General features: G+C 41.0%; 1 protein-coding gene across 1 annotated transcript; it reads left to right on the top strand.

Moving 5' to 3' along the window:
* The first annotated feature begins 117 nt into the window (after window positions 1-117).
* Window positions 118-27959, top strand: LOC127437322 (proprotein convertase subtilisin/kexin type 5-like). The gene is made up of 9 exons (XM_051692165.1): window positions 118-485; window positions 5452-5675; window positions 6498-6740; window positions 7718-7963; window positions 12541-12739; window positions 14399-14604; window positions 16713-16813; window positions 20631-20802; window positions 25971-27959. Exons 1-9 carry the CDS (start codon window positions 118-120, stop codon window positions 26369-26371), a joined length of 2160 nt encoding a protein of 719 aa, XP_051548125.1. The 3' UTR covers window positions 26372-27959.

Here is a 27959-nt window from a genome sequence, read left to right as displayed (position 1 = left end):
AAGCGGAGGACCGGCAGGTGTTGCGGTGCTTGGTACACCAGGAGGGGTCTTCAGCCATGACCCCGGACCCACCCATGGCCGTGCCACATGACACCCTGACCAAGATGGGACCTCGGGATGACACAGAGGCTTTTATCGAGCTCTTTGAGTGGACGGTTGAAGCCTGGAAGTGGCCGAGCACCCAGTGGGCAGTCTGCCTACTGCCGCTGTTGTTTGGGGAAGCCCAACACGTGGGCCAACAACGAAGATCTGAAGAAAGCCATCCTGCAATGGGTCGGCCGAAGCTCAGAGCAACAATGCCAACACTTCAGCTCGGCTGCCCGTTCACATTCACTCGACAGCTCTGTGACACCTGCCAAATGTGGCTGTTGGCTGAAGATCACGATGCCACGGGGATACTTGATCTGGCAGTTCATCACCCGCCTACCGAAAGGGACAGCGTTGCTGGATGGGGCGGTCCAGCTGGCTGAGGACCATATGGCGGCGTATTCGGGGGCCAGCGAGCCCTCTTTTTCATCCTTCTCTCTCTCTATCTCTCTCTCTCTCTCTTCCCTCCCCTTCCCCTCATCTTGTTCCTGTTCTCCGGAAACGGGGAATTCCTACCCCAAACCCGGTTCCCCCCACCGGTTATCCCTAACCCTCTTTGCTCTCCCCCACAGGCTGGCGAATCTGCTGTTGGGGTGTGGGTGTGAATTCTGGGCCGGTCTGCTAGAGCCGTGGGGAACCTGGGCATTTCCATGACCGATGTCCCACGATGGAGGTGGGACATTGGTCCGGGTCCCCGATGTGCCACTGGCCACCCCCGATCGAGCAGGAATGTACCGGATACCTGTGAGTATTAAGGGGGTAAATATCAAGCCTTGGTGGATTCAGGGTTGTAATCAAACCTCCATTCACAAAAGCTTGGTTCAATCCAAGGCTTTGGATACAAGCCAGTGGGTGAAGGTAAGTTGTGTGCACGGATATATCCAAAATGACCCAGTAGTGAGGGTCACTATTCAATTTCAGGGACAAAAACATAGTGTCGAGGTTGCGATTAATTCCTGCCTCACCCATCCACTAATTTTGGGAACGAATTGGCCTGCATTTACTACCTTATTAAGGGGAATGTGTGTGGATGGGTCCTGCAACAAAGTGTATCGGTGTGTGGTGTGTGACTTGCTGGCTGGGGAGGCGGAGCCAGGGCCGTCTACGTCAGCTCCATATCAGGAGGATGTAAGGGAGGGTGAAGTCTCGGCTTCCCCAACCCTTAGAGTATTCCCTGCAGGGGATTTCCCTCTGGAGCAGATGCAAGACGAGACACTTAGGCACGCCTTTGACCAAGTGAAAGTGATTGATGGTCAATGCCTCCAGCCAGACATTGCACTCACCTATCCGTATTTTTCAATTATTAAGGATCGGTTGTAATGCGTGACACAGGATGCTCAGACAAAGGAGGATACAACCCAACTGTTAGTATTGAAGTACCGTTGGGAAATGTTATTCCATACAGCTCATTATAATCCGATGGCGGGTCACTTAGGGCAGGGAAAAACACTAGACCGTCTGATGGCCCATTTCTATTGGTCAGGCATTCACGGGGATGTTCACAGATGGTGTGTGGCATGCCATGAATGTCAGTTGGTGAATCCCATGGCCACCCAAAAAGCGCCACTTCGCCCCCTTCCTTTGATCGAGGTCCCCTTAGAAATAATTGGCATGAACCTCCTTAGGCCATTAGAGCGGATGGCAAACAGGCATCTCTTTGTGTTGGTTCTGGTGGACTATGCAGCGTGATGTCCAGAAGCAATGCCTCTGTGCAACATCTCAGCACATAGTGTTGCGGAGGCAATCTTCAGAATAATCTCCCAAGTGGGGATTTCGAAAGAAATCCTCACTGATCAGGGCACGACGTTTATGTCACATACACTACACGAATTGTACGAATTATTGGGGATTAAATCGATTCGGACCAGCGTTTACCATCCCCAAATGGATGGATTGGTCAAACTATTTAATCAGACACTAAAGAATATGATTTGTAAGTTTGTGCACAAAGATGCTTGAAACTGGGACAAGTTGCTCGAGCCTCAATTATTTGCAGTACGAGAGGTCCCGCAAGCCTCCTCTGGGTTCTCCCCATTCAAATTATTGTACAGGCATCGACCGCACGGCATGCTCGACGTCCTACAGGAAAATTGGGAGCTGGGACCTTCAAACAGTAGGGTTAGGGTTAGGGTTAGGTTTAGGGGTTAAATTCAATATGTTCTTGACCTGAGAGCAAAACTCCACACACTGGGGCAATTAACACAGGAGAATTTGCTCCAGGCTCAAGAACGTCAAAGCCAGCTGGATAATAGGGGTACTATGGGAATTTTCAGTGGGAGATAAAGTCCTTGTATTACTCCCCACATCAAGCTCTAAATTACTCGCCAAGTGACAAGGTCCCTTTGAAGTCACAAGGCGAGTCGGGGAAATCGATTATGAGTTTAAACGAATGGATAGAGGCGGAGCACATCAGATTTACCACCTGAATCTTCTAAAACCGTGGAGTGAGGCGGTCTCTGTGACTTTGGCGATGGTGGTTCCGGAGAAGGAGGAGCTCGGACAGAGGTGAACTTGAAAATCACAGATTGAGTCACCCCGGTCGCTTGCGGAGACCACCTCTCACTGTCACAAGTAATGGAGGTTGCCATGTTGCAAGAAAAATTCTCCGATGTGTTCTCGCCTCTTCCTGGTTGTACGACTCTCATAGAGCATCATATCGAAACGACCCCAGGGTAGTGGTAGTGGTACCTACCGATTACCCGAACACAAAAAAAGTGGTTGCTAGATATGGGGGTAATAGAAGAATCCCACAGTGACTGGGCCAGCCTGGTGGTGCTGGTTCCGAAGAGTGACGGCTCAGTCCGGTTCCGTGTGGATTATAAGAAAGTCAATGCAGTTTCTAAATTTGATGCATACCCAATGCCTCAGATTAATGAACTTCTCAATCAGTTAGGCATGGCTTGCTTTTATTTGACACTGGATTTGACAAAAGGATATTGGCAGATCCCCTTAACTCCCGTGTCCTGTGAAAAAATGGCATTTCCACACTGTTGGCTTACACCAATTTATCATCCTTCCTATCAGTTTGTTCGGGGCCCTGGCTACGTTTCAGCGGCTCATGGATAGAATCCTCAGACCGCACAGCGCTTATGCCGCTGCTTATCTGGATGACATCATTATTTATAGTAATGATTGGCAGCAGCACCTGCAGCATCTGAGAGCTGTCCTGAAGTCGTTGAGACAGGCAGGACTCATGGCAAACCCTAAGAAGTGTGCAATTGGATGGGTGGAAGTACAGTATCTGGGCTTCCACTTGGGTCATGGGCAGGTGCGGCCCAAAATTGATAAGACCGCAGTGATTGCAGTCTGCCCGAGATCTAAGACCAAAAAGGAGGTGAGACAGTTCCTGGGGTTGGCTGGCTATTATTGTAGGTCTGTGCCTTATTACTCGATCGTCATCAGCCTGCTGACTGATCTTACTAAAAAGGATGGCTACCCGGCCTGAGTCGGCCAGTGGGGGTATGTGATGATGGCGGAGAGCGAGGTCTGGAGAGACAGAACGGTAAGGATTGACACCTGTGGGTGTTGTGGCTTCTGCCACCTCTGTGAAACATCACTCTTGAAGTCTTAGGGTTTTGATGCCAGAAGATAGACTTTATTATCAGAGATAGCAAAGCCGAGTTGCTCCCAGCACAACTGACTTTCTGTATTCAAACAGGCCTATATACACATATTCACCTAGGGCATGACCAATACACCCCATACATTTTGTTCTGTGTCTTTAGTCTGCTTAGAGAACATTAAACTATGAGAGAGGACCCTCTCCATCTGGAACCTCTTTACGGAGCCTTATCCTATATTTCTCTAGTGTCAAAACATGAGACTCAAGTTTACCATATATGAGTACCATATGTGATTACACATTCCATTTTCAGGGGCCTCATTCCCACAGGCCTCTAAACACACCCAAACACACAGTAAAATCCATGCTTGTCCTTTAGAAATAATTGTAGACAAAAATGGCTATATTTACATTGATTATACTTGATTAATTTATATTTAAATTGATAAAAATATTCCACATGGGAAATCACCTCTATCTCAGTTGTTTTGTGTTTGCAGTGAGAGTGGAGTGGGATAAAAAGGGCAATCCAGACCGCCAGAGGGGAGGGAGAGAGATGCACGCAGCAGTGTGGTTATGCTGAAAAGCAAAGCTTTATGTTAAGTGAAAAGTGTGAGAAAAATAAACTCACGTTCGTTTGTTTACCCGGCTCCTGCTTTCTCCTTCACGAAGAGAACTAGTGATTTATCACACCTTGAAAGGGACTTTGGTTCCTTTCAAAGTCGGATGTGGGAAATGACATATAAACAAAACTGCTTTGCTCCTTATCTTAGCAGGTTCTCGATTGTTACCAGAGATGTCTCTAAGCAAACAAATGGATAAACATTTCTGCAATACTAGCATTCATTGTACAGGAGTACATTTATCGAAAGACAGTATAATTTACCATATTTCAACTCAAGTTGAAGATTGAGTTGATTTCTGTACAAGTTTCCGAGTTGGAAATCAAACTTCAAGGGGCATTTAATTGAATTTCATATAGCTGATTTGAGAGATAACTTGAATTTTTGAAAAGAACACTAAAATGAAATTATGTAAGAGGCCGTTCAAACAGAACATGTATTTGCATCCATCTGCTATTTACTTTGTAAACATGAGATGGATATCTTTGATCATTGTGCAGTGCAACAGTTTTTTTCATCGCCTTGCACATGAATGCCACATTTTTAGTATGGAGTGTCAAGTTAAATGAACTTTTAAAAACATGCCTCGATACACCCACATTTTGTTTCATTCATTGCAATGCATTTATCATTTTAACGCAAGAGCCGTTTGGTCTGAACAGTCCCTACTTTGGCAATTCAAAGCATTCCAAAGCATACATTGATGACTATTGTTGGGTGTAATCTGATTACAAATTAATTCGTTTCTGTAATTTAATTACGTGTTTAGTCAAAAAGTAGTGTAACACATTACATTTGAAATTCTTGTAATCAGATTACAGTTACTAACTTGACATTGCCAGGGTAACCCTTACAAAAATCGTGAGTTTTGGCAAACTCTTCATTATCACCATTGTGTGTGCAATAATGAACAAGGAAAGACATTTTTTTGGAATTTGTTGAGAGGAAAGGTTTTAAGAAAATAACCTCAAAAGTAAAGTAACTAGTACAGTATTATAATTACTTTTTTAATGAAGTAATAAGTCATCTGAAAATTTTGAGAAGTATTTAGTCGTTTTTAGAGGATTACTTTTCTGAGTAACTTACCCAACACTGTTGATGACAGCAAGAAGGATTTGAATTATTCAGCAAGCTTATTCTGGAAAACCACAAAGCAGAACCTGTTGGCTTTTGTTTCAGGGGTTATTTTGAGACAGAGCTGGGATCATGTGAATCCTGCGATGACCTCTGTCTGACCTGTGATGGCTCCAGCACACAGTGTCTTTCATGTCGAAAAGGCCTTCATCTGGCAAATGGGAAGTGCATGCAAAACTGCACCCCCATGAGCTATGTGGCAGAAGACGGCACTTGCAATCGCTGCGCTCCTCACTGCGATGCATGCACCGATTTTGCCACCTGTACAAGTGAGTGATTGTTAGCGCTGAGATCTGGTACAAGGCTTGACTATCAAATGAGTACCAAAAGTACTACAATGTTTTTTGGTACCATCAGGGTTCCCATGGTCTTGGAGAACCTAAGAAATGTCAGGGAATTTTACCATTGTGTTTTTCCATGCCTTGAGATGTCATATAATTTTCTATCATGAATATTCATTTTTGTAGTTATGCTCTGCTCTAAAATATTTCATGAGTTACAACTTGCTTGCAAGGCATGTCTGATTTGTGAGAATTGTGATCATTCTTTTAGGTTGGTTCTTTTTCAATGAATGAGTAAAACCGGTTCTCAAATCAGTCTGAATGATTTATTAGTGAATCAGTCTGAATTTGAATGACTTTTAAAAGATCCTTATGAAGTACTTACAAATGACTGGAAAGGTCATGGAAAAGACATGGAAATTCATTGGTTAAAAAATGTCGGAACCGTGTACCATGGTAATAGTACCTTGAATTACCTTGTACCATTGCACATGTACATTATATGGTAATGTTCCTGTATCTCAGCTGCTAATGCAACAGCAAAGTCATTCTCATGGAAAGTACATACTGGTAAATGTATACCTTTGTATACCCTTACTTTGAATAAAAGCATCTGTCAAATTTAATTAGTATGTCAAATGTAAATAGTAATCATTCAGTACCATGGAATATACTTTAAACTGAAAGAAACGCCATTTGTTTTCCCAGTAATATTATCTTCTGTGTAATCTATCTTTAGAGTAATTATATTCATACAACTGGTTGAGTGAATTGCAAATATATTAGTATTGAGTTACTTTTTAATTTCAGGGTGCAGCTTTCTTTATCTGCTCCTAAACGGTGCATGTAAGGCCATCTGTCCAAAAGGCTACTTTGAGGATTTGGACCATGGAGTGTGTGTGAGCTGTCACTCCACCTGTGCCACCTGCTCTGGGCCTGTATCGAATGACTGCGAGACTTGTTCAGCTCTTACCCCAAAACTCTACGAGGGCACTTGTTTGGAAGAATGCCCCGTGGGCACTTATTACCAAACATCTGATAGCGAATGCCAGGGTGAGATATTAGTTGTATTTACTGGATACTAACACTAGAACACAAAAGGCACTTTAATACAAAGCAATGCTCTAACTGAACTGGAAATCTACCTTGTGAATGTGTAACAGATCTGTTTAATATGCAAATACATGGCATATTAGTTAGAAATACAGGCACAATATATAAAGAATATGCTTTGTGTGATTTGGCATGTAAGAAAACTGAAAGCCTGTGTATATAATGCATCAAACACGTATATTTATGCCTTACAATACACCTTATAATCAACTGTATGTTCTTGACAATAATTGTATAAAATAATTATAAGGACAAATATAATTTATTATGATACTTACATATTCATGGCTACATATATAATCAGGGTTCCCACGGTCATAGAAAACTTTGAAAAAATGGGGATTTTAAAATTTTAATTGTCAAGTCTGGACAATTCATGGAGTTAATAAAATCTTTAAAAATCATGGACATTTTTATAGTGGATATATAACATTTTCTAGTTATTTTTCAAGTTTTGCTCAGCTCTAAAATATTTTATTAGCTAGAAATCTCTCTTTATGTGTGTAGTCTCTATAAAAGGATTGATATGATAAATGGAACCCTGCATAATGTGTTGTGTTATAAGGCATACTACTGTTTGGTTTAAACATTAATAGATTTGAAGTGTTATAACTTATTTTAACGGTAGTTACAATTATTTATAAAACATTATAACTGATTGCATTGTGTTTTTACAGGCCTTGAAAAGTAATTTCTAAAATTAATATTCACAAAAATATTTTCTATTTATGCTCTACTTAACTACTCCATAACCATAAATAAACACACTTATATATATATATATATATATATATATATATAAAAAGTAGAACACTTTTTTTCTCTTAAGCTTTTCTCTCCTCTTCTGTTCTGCAATTTCAAATTCTCTAGCTGGGTTCTATTTTGGTTTACTATTTGTATCATTTGTGGCACCATAGAATGTCACCAGACCTGTGCCCGGTGTGAGGGTCCCGAGCCCACCCAATGTCTGCAGTGTGAAAAGGGTCTGGTACTGGATCCCAACACCATGATGTGCGGGGTTGCCGGGAATTCGGACTGCCCTCCCAGAACATTCCTCCAAAACAACCAGTTCACTTGCCAAGCATGTCATCGGCTCTGCCAGTCCTGCGAGGGCCCTCGACCCACTGACTGCCAGACCTGTGCCCTGCCCAACTACCTAAACAGTACGAATTCTCTGAAGTCAATACATTTCTTTTAGCTACTGCTTTTATTTTACTGTTATGAAATAAGGCAAATTATTATGATGATCAGCATATCTTATTTTCTGTCGGCTGTAAATAAGAATCAACAATCAGTTTTCAAGCACAATAAATTGTTTCTTTTGATTAAAAAGAATGTGCAAATGCACCTTTTCATTGTATCTAAGTCATTTTGGCTTATATGGCAGACATTATATGCTTTACTGAAACACTAAATACAAAGTATGGGTTTAAGGGGGATGACAAATACAACAAAGTTGCTAGATACAATATATATGACTGGATGATCTTTTTTAATCATTCTTTATTCCTCATAATATTTAAAGAATTGTTAATGAAGCCATTAAGGAACCAAAATCGTTAGTGGAGTTGGAATCGGAACCAGAAATTTCTTTCGATTACCATCCTTAGTGACTGATGTAAGAAGTTTTTCTTTTTTTCATTCATGAGTCCATGCATCTTTTTGCATTAGGAAACAAAGTTGTTCCTTTCAGTGACAGGACATGGACAAATCTAGTTCAAATAAAGAATTTGCTTGTAGGAGTGCAGTAGTTTTAAAGGTCAAACATCATTGACGTGAAATGGAGTAGACAGCAAAGCCAAGTAATAATCCACAGCCCACATGTCAAGTGTTCTATTGAATTTGCTCTGATGAACAAACATTAGATTGACACACGTCAATAGGTGTTATGTGCAAGTTAATAATTACAATGTCAACTGTTAAACTTACAGTCAAAGAAGTTAAAGCATGTTAAATAATGGGGTTTAACCTCTTAACGACAGGTGGTTCAAAAATGACCCACTAGCGTATTTATTTAAATTTAATTTATGTTTAATGCATGTTTAAACTGTGAAATTGTAAACTAATATTGACAACCAGTATATCATTTGAAAGATCTGGTTCTCAAGATTTGATATTTAAAGTGATTTTGACAATCGCAATGTTACAAAAATAAGATTTTATTAAACGTGTCAAGAGTGAAAATCAAAACACGGAAAATGAAACCGGAAGTTCTGACCTTTATTGTCTTCCAGCCAAACACAAATGAGCACAATCCTCCAAACTTCGGTATGCTTTTCATTGCAAGAGTCCAATAAATAAAATCCATTAGAGATGTTAGTAAAAAACATGAAGAAATATTGATCAATCTGTCTTTGTTCAGGTTTTACATATTCAACACGTTATCATTCATGTCCATTCTCTGCGAAATCTTGCACAATGTGTAATGTTTCAGGTTAAAACTCCCAAACATGATATTTGGGAGGGTCTTACGAAAAAAATTAGCCCTCCCTCAAAATTTTCTGTGCAGTTGTGATTGGGTAGTCACTCAAAATAGCCAAAAAGGACAGTCGACACAAGTTATTTAAAGATTTGTGTCATCCATGTTTGTCTCTATATAAAGCCAGCCAATGAAAAGCTAAATCATTTTTGATCTATTTCTGATGGGTTGTGTAGCTAATGAAAAGATGAAAACAACAATATGAGGGTTGTATGTATCCCTGATGCCGATTCGCGAAGGTTCGGAGTGGAAAACTGTGTTTGTTTGTGTTTGCGCTTTTACACAGGGTGTGCAGTTATAGCGTGTTACTTCCGTACTGTTGACAAAGAACTCGGCTTTTGGACCCGCGATCTGATCCACCCTCCTCGGCTTCTGTCACCATCACTGAGGGTATGGAGAACACACGCTCCCGACTGCATGTTTTTATCAAACCCCCTATTCAACTGCACATCCAGGGGGCTCGGGCATGTCATTCAAGCCGAGATGAGCCACCCTCCATGGCTTTGTTCACTGTGAGTTAGACCCTGGAGAAACACGTGCTCCCAATGCATTGACTTGATTTTTCACTGCATTTGCTTTGCCGTTTACCCAGGGCCTTTAGCCTCTGCCTCAAGCCAAGAGGCGCCACCCTCCTCGGCTTCAGTCACCATCACTGAGGACCTGGAGGAACCGCTCCTCCCAACTGCATTTTTTCATCGAACTCCCTGTAACAACTGCACATCCAGGGGCATTGACTGGATGTGCATTTTCTTCCACTGATTTTCATTCAATTTGCATTGGGAGCAGGTGTGCTCCAGGCTTCTCTGACGGTGATCGAAGCCTGGGAGAGTGAGTCTCCCCAGCTAGAGGCAGTGGCTAAAGACCCTGGGTGAACTGCAGAGCAAAAGCTCTGAAAAGTCAGTTAACATTTGTATGGGGAAAAAATTAACAGAAGCATCTTTATTGTAAGTAAAAGTTTATTTCCATTGCAACATTTCAAACTGTAATGTTCTTTTCACATTGTTTATAAAATGCATAAATATATGTGGAATGCATTATAATATATTCCCAAATAATAATAAAAAATGATATCTTCATGTATATTTTGGTTTGTGTGGTATTTTGTACATTGAAATATAAACAGATTGTGTGTTTTGAACCACTTTCATCATTTGGTTTACGTAGTTACTACAAGTGGTCTACTGGCACCTCCAACTGGTCTTTTTTTTTGGAAGTACACTTGCATAAATCATTATGGAACAAAGAGTTTTGGTCATATCGACTTCAAAATTGTGTCAGACCTTCATCAGACATGTGGCTTTGTATCAGATGTGTTTTTTGGGCACTGCACATAGTCTTGCATATTTAAAAATAAAAAAGTATTTTATAAATAATATTTGCGGTCACTATTCAAAATATTTGAATAGCTCTAACTAATTTTTTTTATACTAAAATGATACATTTTTACTTTTGAATAACAAATGTCTAAGTGTCTACTTTCAAACGAGCCCATGTTTGTGTTTGTAAACCAGTTGTTCAAGAACTGGAGGAGTTTTACTTTGGGTATGTCATTTTCCAGCTCATGCACAAAAAGAGGCCGGATGTTAAAGGGTTTTAAATAGGACTAATAGAACTCTGAAAAGATATTTCAATCAAGCAAGGCATATTAAATTAATATAAAATGTTGACGATAAAATGGGTAAAAAAAAAAAGTCCCTGTGCCCTGCCCAACTACCTAAACAGTACGAATTCCCTGAAGTCAATACATTTTTTTTTAGCTACTGCTTTTCTTTAGTATACATCTACTGTTATGAAATAAGGCAAATTATGATAACGAATGGGAAGTTGGTACATGTTTGTACAAGGTTAAAGTGCTTCTCAGTTTTAGTTTGCTTTTTTCCCAGAGTTATTTTGATCTATGGAACAATAGAAAGGAAATACATGGGGTGTGTCTTATTCCACTACCTAGTTCCCTATGACTTGAATCAGTATATAACTCATAACTATATATGTACAGTATATCTTTAATGTATCTATAGTATACCCAAATTTGGGCACTAGCAAGTGTCTTGATTCATTATACATTGAGACACTTTTGACTAAATTAGCTGTGACGCAATTACAAGGTTGTACATTAAAAGATCACTGTATATAACATGCTATAACCAATATCCTTCTGGTACCTTTGACTTTTTTTTTATCGTGCATATTTGTTTTAGTTGTTAAATATTAAGTGCCATCTAAGCAATATTACATAAGCAAGAGTGCTGTCATACTGAATATTTGTGCTGATTATCAGTACAGAAGTATGTTTATGATATTGCATTCACACAACAGTTCTACAAACAAGCGTAAATAACTTGCGTTTCTGACAAAATGTTGCCAGTTGGTTTGTACATTTTTTTCAGCCAACAAAATTAGTTGCAAAAGAAGTAGGATTAACCGTTGCACGTTGCCGAGCAACACACAGACTCACTGAAAAAAAAATTATGTCGGATTTACTTAAAATATACATGTAGCATTTTTTTTTTTTTTGCATTACATTTTTTAAGTAAATTCAACTTATGGTCATTGTATGTCAGTACAACTAGAAAACCTTTGTTAGATATCCACAAAGCAACTAATAGCAAGCTGATTCAAGTTAACGTTTATATCACTGTTTCTACTTAATTTCCTTGGCTTTAAAGTAAATAATAACTAAGGACAGGCATTAAACTTGATCCCCCAAGGAAGTGCACATAAAGCTGCACTCCAGCTATGCATATTCACATGCACATAATGGAACAAAATCAATAATACTAAAAATAGCGAAACTCTATGAATTCCTTATAACAAGTACCTTTTGACCAAACAAACATGCTTAAATTATTCAACCGCAAGGGCTTATGGGTATTCCCCACAACATCAGTTCTATACTTGATTGTTTGAGTTAGTAGTATTTAACTGTATGGATTTGTAAGCTAAAGAAGTTCAAGGAACTCACGGTTATTCATTTACTATATGTAACTCTCTAAGTTAACTTACAAATGTATATTTTGTGTTGTACACATTAATGAAAAGTAAAGCTAGAAATGTTATAAATATATACATTTCTGACTAGAAGCTTTTTATTTTGATACATTGAGCCCACAAATTTGTTTTTGGCATTGGGACTCAAGGCAATGTACTTACTACTGAACTAGGGGCAAAGCCATGATGTTCTTGGAATTGAAGTACAAGAATTTCTTACATAACCCATTGAGTTTAATGGTCATCATGGAAACCTGTGTGCTTTTATTGCAGATGGCACATGTGTTATTAAGTGTCCAGTGGGCACTTACAGTGCCCACGAGGAGGCTGATGGGGTAGAGCTGGGATTCTGTATGCCCTGTGATCACGTGTGTGCCACATGCACTGGAGCATCTCCCAGAGACTGTCTGAGCTGTGCACCAGGCTACCATCACCTTCTCTCTCATCTCTGTGTTAGCCATTGTCCTACAGGGTAAGACCATTTTTCCTGGGATAACTGTCTTATTAACCATGAAATCAACTTTAAATTACAATTCAGTCTTTAGTAAATGTTTGGTAATTAATAGGTTTGGGAATCTTTAAAAAATACTGGAACAGAAAGAATTTGCTTGTAGGAGTGCAGTAGTTTTAAAGGTCAAACTTCATTGACATGAAATTGAGTAGACAGCAAAGCCAAGTAATGATACACAGCCCACGTGTCAAGTGCTCTATTGAATTTGCTCTGATGAACAAACATTAGACTGACACACCTCATTAGGTGTTAAATGCAAATTAATAATTACAATGTCAACTGTTAAACTTGCAGTCACCCAGTCAAAAAAGTTAAAGCATGTTTAATAATGGGGGTTAAACAGGACTAATAGAACTCTGAAAAGATACTTCAATCAAGCAAGGGTGAATTAAATTAATATAAAAATCCCATTGGTTTACAGTAAGGGAGAGACCAAAACCATACGATATGACTCCAATATGGACCCTTTAAGCATGACTGTGATGGCGCATTTCTGCCTAATTTGGTAGTGTAAATCTAGCAAACTTTTTTCTATTTGAAATGTTTTCAGCATTTAGTGTAAATTTATAATATTATACTTTTATTAAATTACCCTGGAATTAGTTTCAAAAAACGAGCCACCACAGATACAGTGATGTTTGTAACACAGCTGCTGAGAGTGTGATTTAAATTTGCCATCTTCTATCTTCTGACGGTCATAATCCATCGCTCTCTATTTTTCATTTGTAAAGTTATGGAAGCGTAGTAGTGCCATTTTTCTTCTGATGATGGAGCAAATGTGTAAGCAAAAATTATATTTGCAATGGTCTCCCATTCACCGCTGTCGAAGTTTAACCTGCAATCGTTTACTTCCACGCTCCAAAACCTGAAAGTGTAAAAAGGGTCTATTATGGAGACTTGGAGTAGCAACCACTCAGAACACTCTGTGTCTTCAAAAACGGCAAAAGACAGAACTTGTGCATGAGTTAATGAACATGATTACTAAGATGAAAACTAGCAGTGAAAAAATATTTAACTCAAGAACACCTTAGCAATGGCATGTCAACACCCTTGCAACCAACCAACCACAACATCCTAGCATCATGGTGGCCAGTTTTGAATGGGCAAGCACCAATTTTTTGTAGAGCAATTTTTGAATGGATATTTTCATTTTTATATTTTTTTATTTTCATAATTCCATTTTTGACATGTCTTTGATTGTATAAGTGAAAAAAAAAAAAACATGTTCTCCGCTTCATGTTTGCACATGTACTTTAGAATGTATGTATCTATTTGATATGTAGGAATTTGTTGAAATATATGCTATATGTTTTTTTTTTTTTTTTTTTTGCATAAATATGTTACATAAGTGAAAACCGGCATTAATATTTATTTATTATTATTATTATTATTATTATTATTATTTCAGATATATGCTGTATATAATGTACAGTAGATAGACATATATCAGATTTCTAAATGGGTAATTTCTTGTCTCCTCTTCACTCGCTTCATACAACAACAAAAAAAATAAAGAAAAGAAAAAATCAAATATTTTAAAGCACTTTCAAGAGCTCTTGATGTAATTATGTAATACACTTGATATAAGCTTTTTAATATATACTGAATATCCTTTCTCAGGTACTACAGCTTAGGTGAGCGCTGTGAGAAGTGTGACCTTTCCTGTGAGCTGTGCTCGGGTCCAGGGCTGAATGCCTGCAGGATATGCACACCTCCTCTGCTGGACCTACAAGGCACCAGGCAGTGTGTGGAACAATGCCCACGCCGCTTTTACGAGAGTGAACATAGCTGCAAACAGTGCCATACCAGCTGCCAGTCCTGTACAGGTGCCTCCACTCTCATCCACTCACAGAGTCCAAGTCAAGTCTCAAGTCTTAGATTTTTTTCACAAGTCCAAGTCAAGTATAAAATATTTTGTATAACACTGCAGATTAGTTCAATAAACCAGTTGCAGTACAATTAATTTAATACACTAAAATCAACTTATGGTCATTTTATGTCAGTACAACTAGAAAACCTTTGTTAGATATCCACAAAGCAACTAATAGCAAGTAGATTCTAGCAAAAAATAAGATTTAAACAAATTGTTTAAATATGCTTAACCTTGTAAAGTGATGTAGTTGCTAATGTTGTTGCTTTGCAGTTTTCCAAACTGTATTATTCAAAACTTATGGATTATGTTTACTAAGTCTTTATGGTTCATACTCCTTATTAATTTTAATTCAATACTTCATATAGATTTTGGATTCATAATATGTGCAAAATTAAAAAATAAAGAAATTGGTTGAAAAGTTTATTGAAATTTGTATTTTTTTTAAATTAAAATTAATGGTGATCAGCATTTGAATGCTCCAAAAAGTGCAGACAATCATAGTAAAGTAATCTGACGTAAGTGCAATGGCATGTTTATTCAAGATCTTACGCGATACAAATGGAAGTGCAGCTCGATTTGTTAACAAGAGAACACTGTTCACAAGCTTCATTGGTTTTGCTTTCATTTGAACATGCTGCGTGAACTGATTCCCCTCATGAATGCGCATTGGAGAGCGACCGGAAATAAACAGTTATAGTTAAAAGGACTTAAATATTGATCTGTTTCTCACCCAAAGTGATCAAATCGCTTAAGAAGACATTAATTTTACCACTTGAGTTGTATGGATTACTTTAACTACGATTGTCTGTGCTTTTTGCAGCTTTAAAGTGCTGATCATCATTCACTTGCATTGTAAGGACCTACAGAGCAGAGATATTCTTCTAAACATTTTCCACTGATTCTTGAGATAAGGCAAAAAACTTGTTTACAATCTTTGCTTTTATTTTTTGATACAAAATTAATTTGAAATTGACATATTTGTAGACAAAGGTCTCAGTTCAAGAACCATGTAAGTAAACAGGTTTTTATAAAACGTGTTTTTTCTGAAAACTGATATTTATTTACTTCATAACTTACATCTTACTGTCATTTGTGTCAACTCCGTGAGACACACTAAAAAGTATGCTATTTTAATTTGATCCATCCAACAAGGGTGTCTTTAATTATTAACTATTAGTTAATAATTAATTATTATTAGTCTTTAATTATCTAATAATGGTGTTCAGTAAAGGATTTAAGTGATAAAATACATTCTATATTTTTTTTCTGTTTTCATACTATTCTGAAAATTCTGAAAGAGTTTACTAAATTTTATATTTTTTCATCTTATCCATGTGTTGTACACTGGAGACATTTAGTGTTTGTCCTCAGTTAAAGCTGCCTCTATAACCTAAACTCAACTGCCAAAATTTATCCCACAATTCTAACAGAAATTATCATAATGGGAATGACAGAGTTGACATGCTGAAGCCGTGTCTGCAGAGATTTAAACATTGTTTGTTTAAAATATGAAAAAAACATAAAAATTTACCAGACTACATGTCCTACTTTTGCATCCACCATAAGCAGGAAGTGGGAAAGGGGTCCAGAGTTATAGCTGAACATGACATTGTCTGATTAATTCAGGATTATAAAATAATCTGACAGAGTTGACGCAAAGTGAGGACACAACTTTGATAGGCAGTTTTTTTATGGAAAATATTATTAAAAGTTTATTTTATGTATTGTTTGATACCTTACAGATCCCTGCCTTTCAAGTGATATTTATATTTATAAATGTGTTGCCTTTTTAAACACTTCGTTTGCCATTTTGTGACCACTTGCTGAGGACAGGTGAAGTTAACATGTGCTTCCAAGAAAAGAGCATGCATTTAAAAAATTGTAATGAAATTATTTAAAAATATAAGTAATGAATGCCCTGAGTATACACATTTTGTGTGTAATTTTTTACCTATGTTCCCCCTCACCCTCTATCTTACCTAAACTCCTGAATAACCTCAGATTGGCTTTTTGAAAGAAACAGTGGGCAAGTTTCTTCATGTGTATTTGTGTTGTTTGCAGATAACACTCCTCAGGGTTGTGTGACGTGTGACTTGGGGAGCGTCCTGCAGGGAGGGGTGTGTTACCCTCGCTGTGAAGAGAGCCGCTATTACTCACAGAGTGTAAGTGCTGATGTGAGAGTGATTCTTGGTTTGTCAAAGTGTTCTGTGTATTAATGGGAGTGCCTTATAAATTATTGCTTTTTATTGAAAAAGTGTCATAAAGTGTTATAAAGTTTACAGCTGTTATCATTATGATTTCTTGGAAAATGTCCAAATAAAGTGATCATGCTCATTAGGTGACACAATACACATTGTATGAGTCTGTCAGATTTTGCAACCGCTTGTGTAATAAAACAATATCAGCGATTAAAACATGGATGAATATGGAGTTTATAATTTCTTTTAAACAAGTAGGTAACACTTCACAATAAGGTTCCATTTGTTAACATTAGTTAACAACATTAGTTAAAGGAATATTCTGGGTTCAATACAAGTTGAGCGCAATCGACAGCATTTGTGGCATAATGTTGAAAAATTAATTTCAACTCATCCCTCCTTTTCTTAACTGTTTTATGTTTTGTTATTTTTATTTTCAGCTTTCAAACTATGTAAATTTTATCACGAAATTCAAACAATAAATGTTGTTTTGAAGCTTCTTAATGTGGTGAACCAATCATGCTAGTCAGTTCAAACAGATGCACTGCACAGTGCTCTCAGCGATCTTTACAGTCCATAAAAACAAAAATAATTATATTATTTAGAACACTGGAAAACTGATTTAATCTGCCACCGTTTCCCATGCCTGCATCTTACATTCTGACGTGATATAATAATTAACCTTCCCAAGGAGAACTTTTTTCCTTGCAGTAATTTCCTTAATAAGAACCTCCAGGTCTTGTCTAATGAAGTTTTTTTTGTTGTTGTTGTTGTTGTTTGTCAAATTAAAAGTTACGTCATGGTTACTTGTGTAACCTCCGTTCCCTGATGGAGGGAACGAGACGTTGTGTCGATGTAGTGACACTAGGGGTCACTCCTGGGAGCCCGAGACACCTCTGGTCTTTGATAAAAGGCCAATGAAAATTGGCGAGTGGTATTTGCATGCCACTCTCCCAGACATACGGGTATAAAAGAAGCTGGTATGCAACCACTCATTCAGGTTTTATACTATACGAAACGCCACAATTTGCTGAACTGTGTTACTTGAACTGGCGGTGTGTGGTGGGCAGACTACTGTGTTCCTCATAGCCAGCACACCAGGTCGACACGTAACCTCCCCCAACATAGTTATGAGTGTCGAACGGCCCTTTTTGGGGACAAGTCGACTACCCAAAAGATAGAGACAGGCTTAACCCAGTCGTGGCCTCTTTTCCCCTTCTCTTTTTTCCACTCCCTAAAAAAGAAGGGGGATTATCCAACTGGGCCGCCAGGTCTAGTCGGGGGGTGTCCCTCCCAAGGGGAAGACACAGCGGAGACCACACCTCACCCAAAGAGAGGGGAGGATATTTAAGTGGAAGGATAAGTCACATGGTCTTTCCAACCATGTGGAGAGTCTTCAAGGTAGATCCTGCCCAATGGGGGAGGAGTTACTACAAACATGGAGATTGGGGCAGAGGGGCTATGCCCAAGGAAGACGCAGTTTGCCAACAGGGAAACGAATTAGCGGAAGATATATATTGCATGGTGTTAGCCTTAAAGGGAACCGCCACATGCGGAGCACCTACCCCAGAACAGGACTCTTAGTTAGCACGTGTACTGGGCCAGCAGCGAAAGCAAAAAGCATGGAAAGCATGTCCGTCATTTCGACATCGGCCTGTGACTGGGCAATCGTCCCCGAAGGGGGAAGCCCAGCTGAGGCTTCTGCGTCTGACTGGACAAGCCCGCTCTCCGATGCTGCGCTCGAGAGCTCATCATCTTCGCGGGCTCCGAACAAGAAGCCAGACTCGCCGTGAGACGAGCCGGCAAACTCATCCGGAAGCCCGATTGGGGCAGACGAGCGTGCTGGGGAATGGGAGGTCCACGGGGATATACCCGGTGGAGACGATCCCATTGGGGTCCCCAAATTGCCCCCAGTGCTAGCCGCGCTGGCCTCATACCCATAGGTAGAAGTACCGAGGAGGGGGGGCCGCTGGGGTACCGCAACGTTGCCATGGTCATGTTCTTGCAGTAAGAACATGAACCATCCACAAATGCTGCCTCCATGTGGGTCATGCCCAGACACGAAAGACAGCGATCATGACCATCCGAAGTTTGAGAGATAACGACCTCAACCAGGAATAACACACAATCGGAAAGGCATCTTTAAAAAGACGTTCTGTGTGTGCCGCTCTTTTAGAGAAATATATACTCTTTTAGAGGAGGAAAAGCTCTTTCAGAAAATATACTCTCTTGTTTTTCTGCCGAAGCGCCCAGGGGTGTTCTCTGCAGTGCACCAGTGCAGAGGAGGGAGAAGCCGCTGAAATGCGCCGTCAGATCCAGCAGAGGTCAATGAACAGTAGAATTCAGCTCAATGGACGTGACCGTTTGGCTCCGAAGAGAAAATCTGAATGAGTGGTTGCATACCAGCTCCTTTTATACCGTATGTCCGGGGGAGTGGCATGCAAATACCACTCGCCAATTTTCATTGGCCTTTTATCAAAGACCAGAGGTGTCTCGGGCTCCCAAGAGTGACCCCTAGTGTCACAACATCGACACAATCTCGAGTGAGTGACAGATAGGGAACTAATGGTTACTAGCAAATAAATTCTATGACGGTTAACGCATCTCACATACTCTAAAAAAAAAAAAATAACAAATGATAGCGAGGTGCTTGCTACTTAAAAAAAGGTTAATCGATTGATACATTTATTGTTATAATTGACCAGTGTTAAACTTATTAAACTTCAACAAGTTAAATTTGTTGTATTAGACAAGGCAACCTCATGAGCATGCTAATATAATCAGACAATGAGCCTGTCATTTTATTCTTAATAGAAAAAATTTAAATATTCTAAAGAAAATATTTGAGAACTTCTTAGAATTTTTCAATAATTGTACGAAGCATTCCTCAAAACGTAGTTTATTCTAAGAACGTATTTTTTTTCCGGAGAATATTTTCATGAATCCGGCCCCAGATGTTTGTTTTGAGAAACTTTTGTGTACTTAAAGACTTACTCTGAAGAACAACTTGTTGTCTTAAGCAAATTAAAAGGGGAAGGACAACATCTTGCATCCTGTGTGTGTTGGCAACGAATGCTGAAGAGTAAGCAGCAACATCAGTTCAAATAAACCTGTAGTGTTCCCGTCTCCTGGTAATTTCCCAAATTTCTCCAACATCATAATATCAAAGAAACCGACATGTATAAAATCAGACACACAAACAAATTTAAGATGGAATCGATTACATATTTGTCACATTTTTATATACAACAAATTTCATGGGCTTATTTACTTTGGTCAGTTTATGTGGTCCGATTTGAGTTTGTTTGGTTTTATTGTGACTAAGAACCAATATATTACTCTACAAATGAAAGTATATATTTTATGTGCTGTGACTACTTTAGGTGCTTTTCACCCTTTTTAATAAATTTTTAGTTGTTGTGCAGTTAACTTCAAAAGTCATGAGTCAAGAATTAACTAATTTTAAAATAGTTTTAGATTAAGTATAGCTAAAATAATGTAATTTATGTAACTACTTCATTACATAATGTTGTAAGCATTACAGTTAAAGGAATGGTGTTGTACTACTGGAAGTGCTACTTGTATTGTGTTCTACCTTGGATTTATTGCTTCTGCTTGCATTATTCTCATTTTTAAGTCACTTATGTCATGGGAACTACCTGTTTACAGTTGCACCCATTTTGATACATGTCACTGTGTAAATATACCTCTACAATTAATAATTACTGTGGAAAGAAATTTCTAGCAAACAGCAATTTTTAAACAGTTCTGTCTGTTTTAGGGGGACTGCAAGCCCTGTGATGAGTCCTGCAAACACTGTTCCGGTGCTGGACCCCAGAGCTGTCTCACCTGTCACCCAGATTTTGCCCTTTATGCCATTGATGGTCAATGTTTACCCTGTTGCCAGCCTGGGGAGAGGGACAGAAAGTGTTGTTTCTGCGATTCAAGCTCAGGTAGTGGACAATTCTTATTTTAAGGCTGAAAATAAGTTCATTCTAGAGGCATCTTTTTCATGTGTTAATGTGTCATCTTACTTATTTTGCTAGTAATATAATTATGTATTTGTGATTAAAAGAGTGTTCAATATTCAGTATAAGGAATGTTCAATGATTAATACAAAATAAGCTCTATTGACAGCATTTGTGGCATAATGTCAAGTACCACAGAAAATAATTTAAACTTGACCCTCAGTATTTTCACGGTTACGGTAAGTAATTTCCATTGGAAGTAAACCAAGCGTCATGGTTACTTGTGTAACCTCCGTTCCCTGATGGAGGGAACGAGACATTGTGTCGATGTAGTGACACTAGGGGTCACTCTTGGGAGCCCGAGACACCTCTGGTCTTTGATAAAAGGCCAATGAAAATTGGCGAGTGGTACTTGCATGCCACTCCCCCGGACATACGGGTATAAAAGGAGCTGGTATGCAACCAGTCATTCAGGTTTTATGCTGAGGAGCCTATATAAGGTCCGGCCATTTCAGCGGGTAGTTCAGCGTTGTGGCAGGAGGGACACAACGTCTCGTTCCGTCCATCAGGGAAAGGAGGTTACACAAGTAACCATGACATTCCTTATCTGTCACTCACTCGACGTTGTGTTGATGTAGTGACACTAGGGGTCCCTATACGAAATGCCACAACTGGCTGAACTGTGTTACGTGAACTGGTGGTGTGTGGTGGGCAGACTACTGTGTGCCTTATAGCCAGCACACCAGGTCGACACGTAACCTCTTCCAACATAGTTATGAGTGTCGAACGGCCCTTTTTGGGGACAATCGCGATGGATTGGAAAGCGCGAGCCACGCGTCCAAGTTCCGCGTGAGGGGGACCAAGGGGACAACGTCGTCAGACGTACCAGCAGGTGGGGCCTCGCGGCGGGGCGGAGCGCGAGGTGCCACACCACGTCGTGGCCGTGCTGAGTCTAGGGACATCGAAGCACTTACCTGGCTCCTTGTGACCAACCCCGGAACAGCCTAGGATGGGGGAGGAAGAGGCCTGTCCTCGTAACCTGTGGAGACTGCCACATCGGGGGCGGCTGTGTGCCACAGATGGGTGCTCAGGGGCAGAAAGGCCACCGCTGGAGTGGCAATCCTGCAAGAAAAAGCCTGTGGACGGTAGTCGTGGTGATGACCGTACACACCGGGTATGTGACCCAGGGAGGAAGGAAGCCGCTCTTTTGCTGAACTGTTGGGTACAGCAGCCACTTGGGCATTCGGCGAAATCAAACAAAAAGGCAACAAAAGATTTTACACTCGGCCCTCCACCAGCTCCACTTGAGTGGGTTCCCTCATCCCTGGGTTGCCCATCTCAGGGGCGCTTCGAGGACCTCCGTGGGTTCTTCGGTGCCGGCTGTGAGACGGGTGGCGTCGGCTTCCTGTGGTGGGCTCCACACCAGGGCCGGGCCGAAGGGGTGGGCTGCGGTGGAGCCGGTGCAGTCACCGCAGGGGGACGCCCTTGGCAACAAGCAGATGGGTGTGGGATCTTGAGCCGTGCCGGGGCATGATGTGCCGGATTGCCTCCGTCTGCTGCTTCACCGCCGAGAACTGCTGGGCAAAGTCCTCGACGGTGTCGCCGAATAGGCATGCCTGGGAAATGGGGGCAGCAAGGAACCGTGTCTTGTCGGCCTCGCCCATCTCGACCAGGTTGAGCCAAAGGTGGTGCTCCTGGACCACTAGTGTGGCCATCGTCCGCCCGAGAGACCGCGCTGTGACCTTCGTCGCCCGGAGGATGAGGTCGGTCGCCGAGCGCAGTTCCTGCATCAAATCTGAGGCGGAACTACCCTCGTGCAGTTCTTTCAGTGCCTTGGTTTGGTGGACCTGCAGGAGAGCCATGGTGTTCAGGGCAGAAGCGTGTTGTCCAGCAGCACTGTAGGCTTTAGCTGTCAGGGACGACGTGAGCCTACAGGGCTTGGATGAGAGTTTAGGTTGTCCGCGCCAGGTGGCGGCGCTCTGCAGGCATAGGTGCACCGCGAGCACCTTATCCACCGGGGGAATCGCCGTATAGCCCTTGGCCGCCCCGCCATCGAGGGTGCGAGAACTGCAGAGTCGGGGCCGGGCAGTAAAAGGTGCCTCCCACGACTGCGTCAGCTCCTCATGCACTTCCTGGAAGAATGGCACTGGAGCGGGGCGTGGCTACTTTGAGCGGCGCCGCGAGCCCAGAAACCAATCATCAAGCTGCGAGGGTTCAGGGGAGAGCGGAGGGTTCCACTCTAACCCGACGCTCGCAGCCGCCCGGGAAAGCATGTCCGTCATTTCGGCATCGGCCTGTGACTGGACAGTCGTCCCCGAAGGGGGAAGCCCAGTTGAGGCTTCTGCATCTGACTGGACAAGCCCGCTCTCCGATGCTGCGCTCGAGAGCTCAACATCTTCGCAGGCTCCGAACAAGAACTGTGATCCGGAAGCCCAATTGGGGCGGACGAGCGTGCTGGGGAATGGGAGGTCCATGGGGGGATACCCGGCGGAGACAATCCCATTGGGGTCCCCAAATCGCCCCCAGTGCTAGCCGTGCTGGCCTCATACCCGTATGTAGAAGGACCAAGGCGGGGAGCCTTCTTACGAAAGCAAGCCGCGACCGCAACATTGCCATGGTCATGTTCTCGCAGTGAGAACATGAACCATTCACAAACGCTGCCTCCGTGTGGGTCGTGCTCAGACACGAATGACAGCGATCATGACCATCCGAAGTTGAGAGATAACGACCAGAACCAGGAATAACACACAATCGGAAAGGCATCTTTAAAAAGACACGTCTTTAAAAAGACGTTCCGTGTGTGTGCTCTTTTAGAGAAATATATACACTTTTAGAGGGGAAAAAAGCTCTTTCAGATAATATACTCTCTAGTTTTTCTGCCGAAGCGCCCTGGGGCGTTCTCTGCAGTGCATCAGTGCAGAGGAGGGAGAAGCCACTGAAATGCGCCGTCAGATCCAGCAGAGGTGAATGAACAGTAGTATTCAGCTCAATGAGCATGACCGTTCGGCTCCGAAGAGAAAATCTGAATGAGTGGTTGCATACCAACTCCTTTTATACCCGTATGTCCGGGGGAGTGGCATGCAAATACCACTCGCCAATTTTCATTGGCCTTTTATCAAAGACCAGAGGTGTCTCGGGCTCCCAAGAGTGACCCCTAGTGTCACTACATCAACACAATGTCGAGTGAGTGACAGATAGGGAACTAGTGTTACAGAGGGTTGAAGTTTGTATTTTTTGTTAAAGCACATATGAATTATTCAATAAAACGTGAAGTTTTATGAAGTGCAGCATAAAAACAAGAAGCTACTTCAAAATTAGTTTGAGGGTTTCACACTAGCTTCACATCTGCACATGCCTTCGTCTGCATAATTTTGCCATGCAAAAGTAAATTTGACTGAGCTTTAAGACATTTGTAGGATGACTGTGATTTCATTGGAAGATGCTAGAGGCCTAGAAACTACAGTGGTGTGAAAAAGTGTTTGCCCCCTTCCTGATTTCTTATTTTTTTGCATGTTTGTCACACTTAAATGTTTCAGATCATCAAACAAGTTTAAATATTAGTCAAAGATAACACAAGTAAACACAAAATGCAGTTTTTAAATGAAGGTTGTTATTATTAAGGGAAAACAAAATCCAAACCTACATGGCCCTGTGTGAAAAAGTGATTGCCCCCTAAACCTAATAACTGGTTGGGCCACCCTTAGCAGCAACAACTGCAATCAAGCGTTTGCGATAACTTGCAACGAGTCTTTTACAGCGCTGTGGAGGAATTTTGGCCCACTCATCTTTGCAGAATTGTTGTAATTCAGCCACATTGGAGGGTTTTCGAGCATGAACTGCCTTTTTAAGGTCATGCCACAGCATTTCAATAGGATTCAGGTCAGGACTTTGACTAGGCCACTCCAAAGTCTTCATTTTGTTTTTCTTCAGCCATTCAGAGGTGGACTTGCTGGTGTGGTTTGGATCATTGTCCTGCTGCAGAACCCAAGTTCGCTTCAGCTTGAGGTCACAAACAGATGGCCGGACATTCTGCTTCAGGATTTTTTGGTAGACAGCAGAATTCATGGTTCCATTTATCACAGCAAGTCTTCCAGGTCCTGAAGCAGCAAAACAGCCCCAGACCGTCACACTACCACCACCATATTTTACTGTTGGTATGATGTTCTTTTTCTGAAATGTGGTGTTACTTTTACGCTAGATGTAATGGGACACACACCTTCCAAAAAGTTCAACTTTTGTCTCGTCAGTCCACAGAGTATTTTCCCAAAAGTCTTGGGGATCATCAAGATGTTTTCTGGCAAAAATGAAATGAGCCTTAATGTTCTTTTTGCTCAGCAGTGGTTTTCATCTTGGAACTCTGCCATGCAGGCCATTTTTGCCCAGTCTCTTTCTTGTGGTGGAGTCATGAACACTGACCTTAACTGAGGCAAGTGAGGCCTGCAGTTCTTTGGATGTTGTTGTGGGGTCTTTTGTGACCTCTTGGATGAGTCGTCGCTGCGCTCTTGGGGTAATTTTGGTTGGCCAGCCACTCCTGGGAAGGTTCACCACTGTTCCATGTTTTCGCCATTTGTGGATAATGGCTCTCACTGTGGTTCTCTGGAGTCCCAAAGCTTTAGAAATGGCTTTATAACCTTTTCCAGACTGATAGATCTCAATTACTTTCTTTCTCATTTGTTCCTGAATTTCTTTGGATCTCGGCATGATGTCTAGCTTTTGAAGATCTTTTGGTCTACTTCACTTTGTCAGGCAGGTCATATTTAAGTGATTTCTTGATTGAGAACAGGTGTGGCAGTAATCAGGCCTGGGTGTGGCTAGAGAAATTGAACTCAGGTGTGATAAACCACAGTTAAGTTATGTTTTAACAGGTGGGGCAAACACTTTTTCACACAGGGCCATGTAGGTTTGGATTTTGTTTTCCCTTAATAATAACAACCTTCATTTAAAAACTGCATTTTGTGTTTACTTGTGTTATCTTTGACTAATATTTAAACTTGTTTGATGATCTGAAAGATTTAAGTGTGACAAACATGCAAAAAAATAAGAAATCAGGAAGGGGGCAAACACTTTTTCACACCACTGTACATCATCTTAAAATGGTGAATTTCATGAAGTACAGTGAAATATCCCTTTAATGTTCTCCTGTTTTTTCACAGCTTTGTGTACTAAGGCCCCTGCTTCAAGTGGAAGCATGGATGAGGTTGTTCTGAGATCCCGAGCAATAGAGAACACCTCTGCAGCATTACCTGTTGCTCTCCTGCTAGCTGTAGTGCTGGTGCTAATTGTGTTCGCCCTCGTCCAAGCCCGGGCCAAGAAGCGGTTATGCTGGAAACAGAGCTATGAACGACTAAGTTTGGTGGTCAGAGCCCAGCCCAACCCTCAGCCCATGCCCCACGGAGTACCAGAACCAGAGGACAGCGGAGATGAGGCAGATGTGGTCTACATCAGCAGAGACGGATCTGTGTATAGGCGCTATGGTTTTACCCACGAGCCAGATACGGAAGAGGAACAGGAAGACGAAGATGATAAAGAGAACACACACCTTAATAGAGCCTAAATTTTGCTCACTCAACAATGGAGTTCGTAGTTGTACTAATTCTTTACATGCACACTTCTGTGGTAAAAACCCACAGGATTGGAAGATGGGAAAGATAGACAACTATGTATGATTACTGGTAACATCTTTTTATTTGTTTTCTTGATACTTTTATTCATACAACCCCAATTAAACCCCAACAACCCTGATAAAGTTGGGACAGTATGAAAAATGCTAATAAAAATAAAAATGAGTGATTTGTAAATTATATTCACCCTTTGCACAACAACTACACATTATATGATATTTGACCCTGTGAATTTCATTGTTTTTTGAAAATGTACAGTAATTTCAAATCTGATGATTGCAACACGCTCTCAAAAAGTTGGGACAGCCGAGTGTTTACCACTGTGAAACCACCATTTCTTCTAATAACACTTATTAAGCATTTGGGCACTGAAGACACAAGTTTGTTAAGTTTAGAAAGTGGAATTTTCCCCATTCATCCATTATGTAGGTCTTTAACTGCACAATTGTACGGGGTCTTCGTTGCCATCTAATGCACTTCATAATGTGGCACACATTCTCAATTGGAGATGGTCAGGACTGCAGGCAGGCTAATCTAGCACACACACTCTCTGCTTACACAGCCATGCACTTGAAATCCGGGCAGTATGTGGTTTGAAGTTGTCCTGCTGGAAAATGCAGGGACGTCCCTGGAAAAGACGGTTCTGGATGGCAGTATATGTTGCTCCAAAATTTGTACATATCTGTCTGCATTCATGGTGTTCTCACAGATGTGTGAGTTACCCATGCCATGGGCACTGACACAACCCTGGCCCATATAGACACTGGCTTTTGGACCTGATGCTAATAACAGCTTGGATGGTCCTTTTCCTCTTTGGCCCGGATAACATGACGGCTGTGTTTTTTGAAAACCTTTTGAAATATGGACTCTTTGGACCAAAAATCAGTTCCACTGTTTTACTTTCCATCTAAGATGAAACCGAGCCCAGAAAAGTCAGCAGCACTTCTGGACAGTGTTGATGTATGGCTTCTGCTTCTGTGGATGCAGCGGCGAGTGCTGTTGTCTAACACAGGTTTATCAAAGTTATCCCAAGCCCATGTTCATGAAGATTGTAAGTTGATGACAGACTGTATATACAAAGTTGCATGTCATCAGTATTTGCAGAGACCCCTTTTTCAATATTTTTCACAAAATTTGACCAACTCTCTCATTGCTCCTCTCCCAGCCTCTTAAATGTTTGTATTCCCCAGGATACAGAAACCTTTTAGGGATAATTTGATAATTCGTGTTCTTTTCACTTTGATTCATATGCATCCAAACCCAGGAGACTGGAAATGTTGCACACAAAATGTGAAGAAATATTGCATTCTGCTGCACACAAAAGTTCAAGTTTGGTGAACTCTGACTTGAAAATTCAAATGATGAGAAGACGTGTGACTAATAGAACATTGAAATGTCACACACTGACCTCCTGGCAGAATGTTTTGGTTGTTTTAGGAAAGAGAGTCGTTGGTATATTTTAAAATTTTGAATTTAATGTTTTTTTTGTTATTTGTGATATCAATTATTAAATTCTAGAAG

This window comes from Myxocyprinus asiaticus, chromosome 48 (assembly GCF_019703515.2).
Source record: "Myxocyprinus asiaticus isolate MX2 ecotype Aquarium Trade chromosome 48, UBuf_Myxa_2, whole genome shotgun sequence".
NCBI classification, from domain to species: Eukaryota; Metazoa; Chordata; class Actinopteri; order Cypriniformes; family Catostomidae; genus Myxocyprinus; species Myxocyprinus asiaticus.
Note: the sequence above shows the minus strand (reverse complement) of the source record. Positions and strands in the feature narration are given on the sequence as shown.

Excerpts from the sequence above, each read along its gene's own strand:
- LOC127437322 (XM_051692165.1), top strand. The coding sequence starts at position 118 with ATGACACAGAGGCTTTTATCGAGCTCTTTGAGTGGACGGTTGAAGCCT. Across the intron at positions 6,741-7,717 it reads ATCTGATAGCGAATGCCAGG|AATGTCACCAGACCTGTGCC; the intron begins GTGAGATATTAG and ends GTGGCACCATAG. Across the intron at positions 7,964-12,540 it reads CCTGCCCAACTACCTAAACA|ATGGCACATGTGTTATTAAG; the intron begins GTACGAATTCTC and ends CTTTTATTGCAG.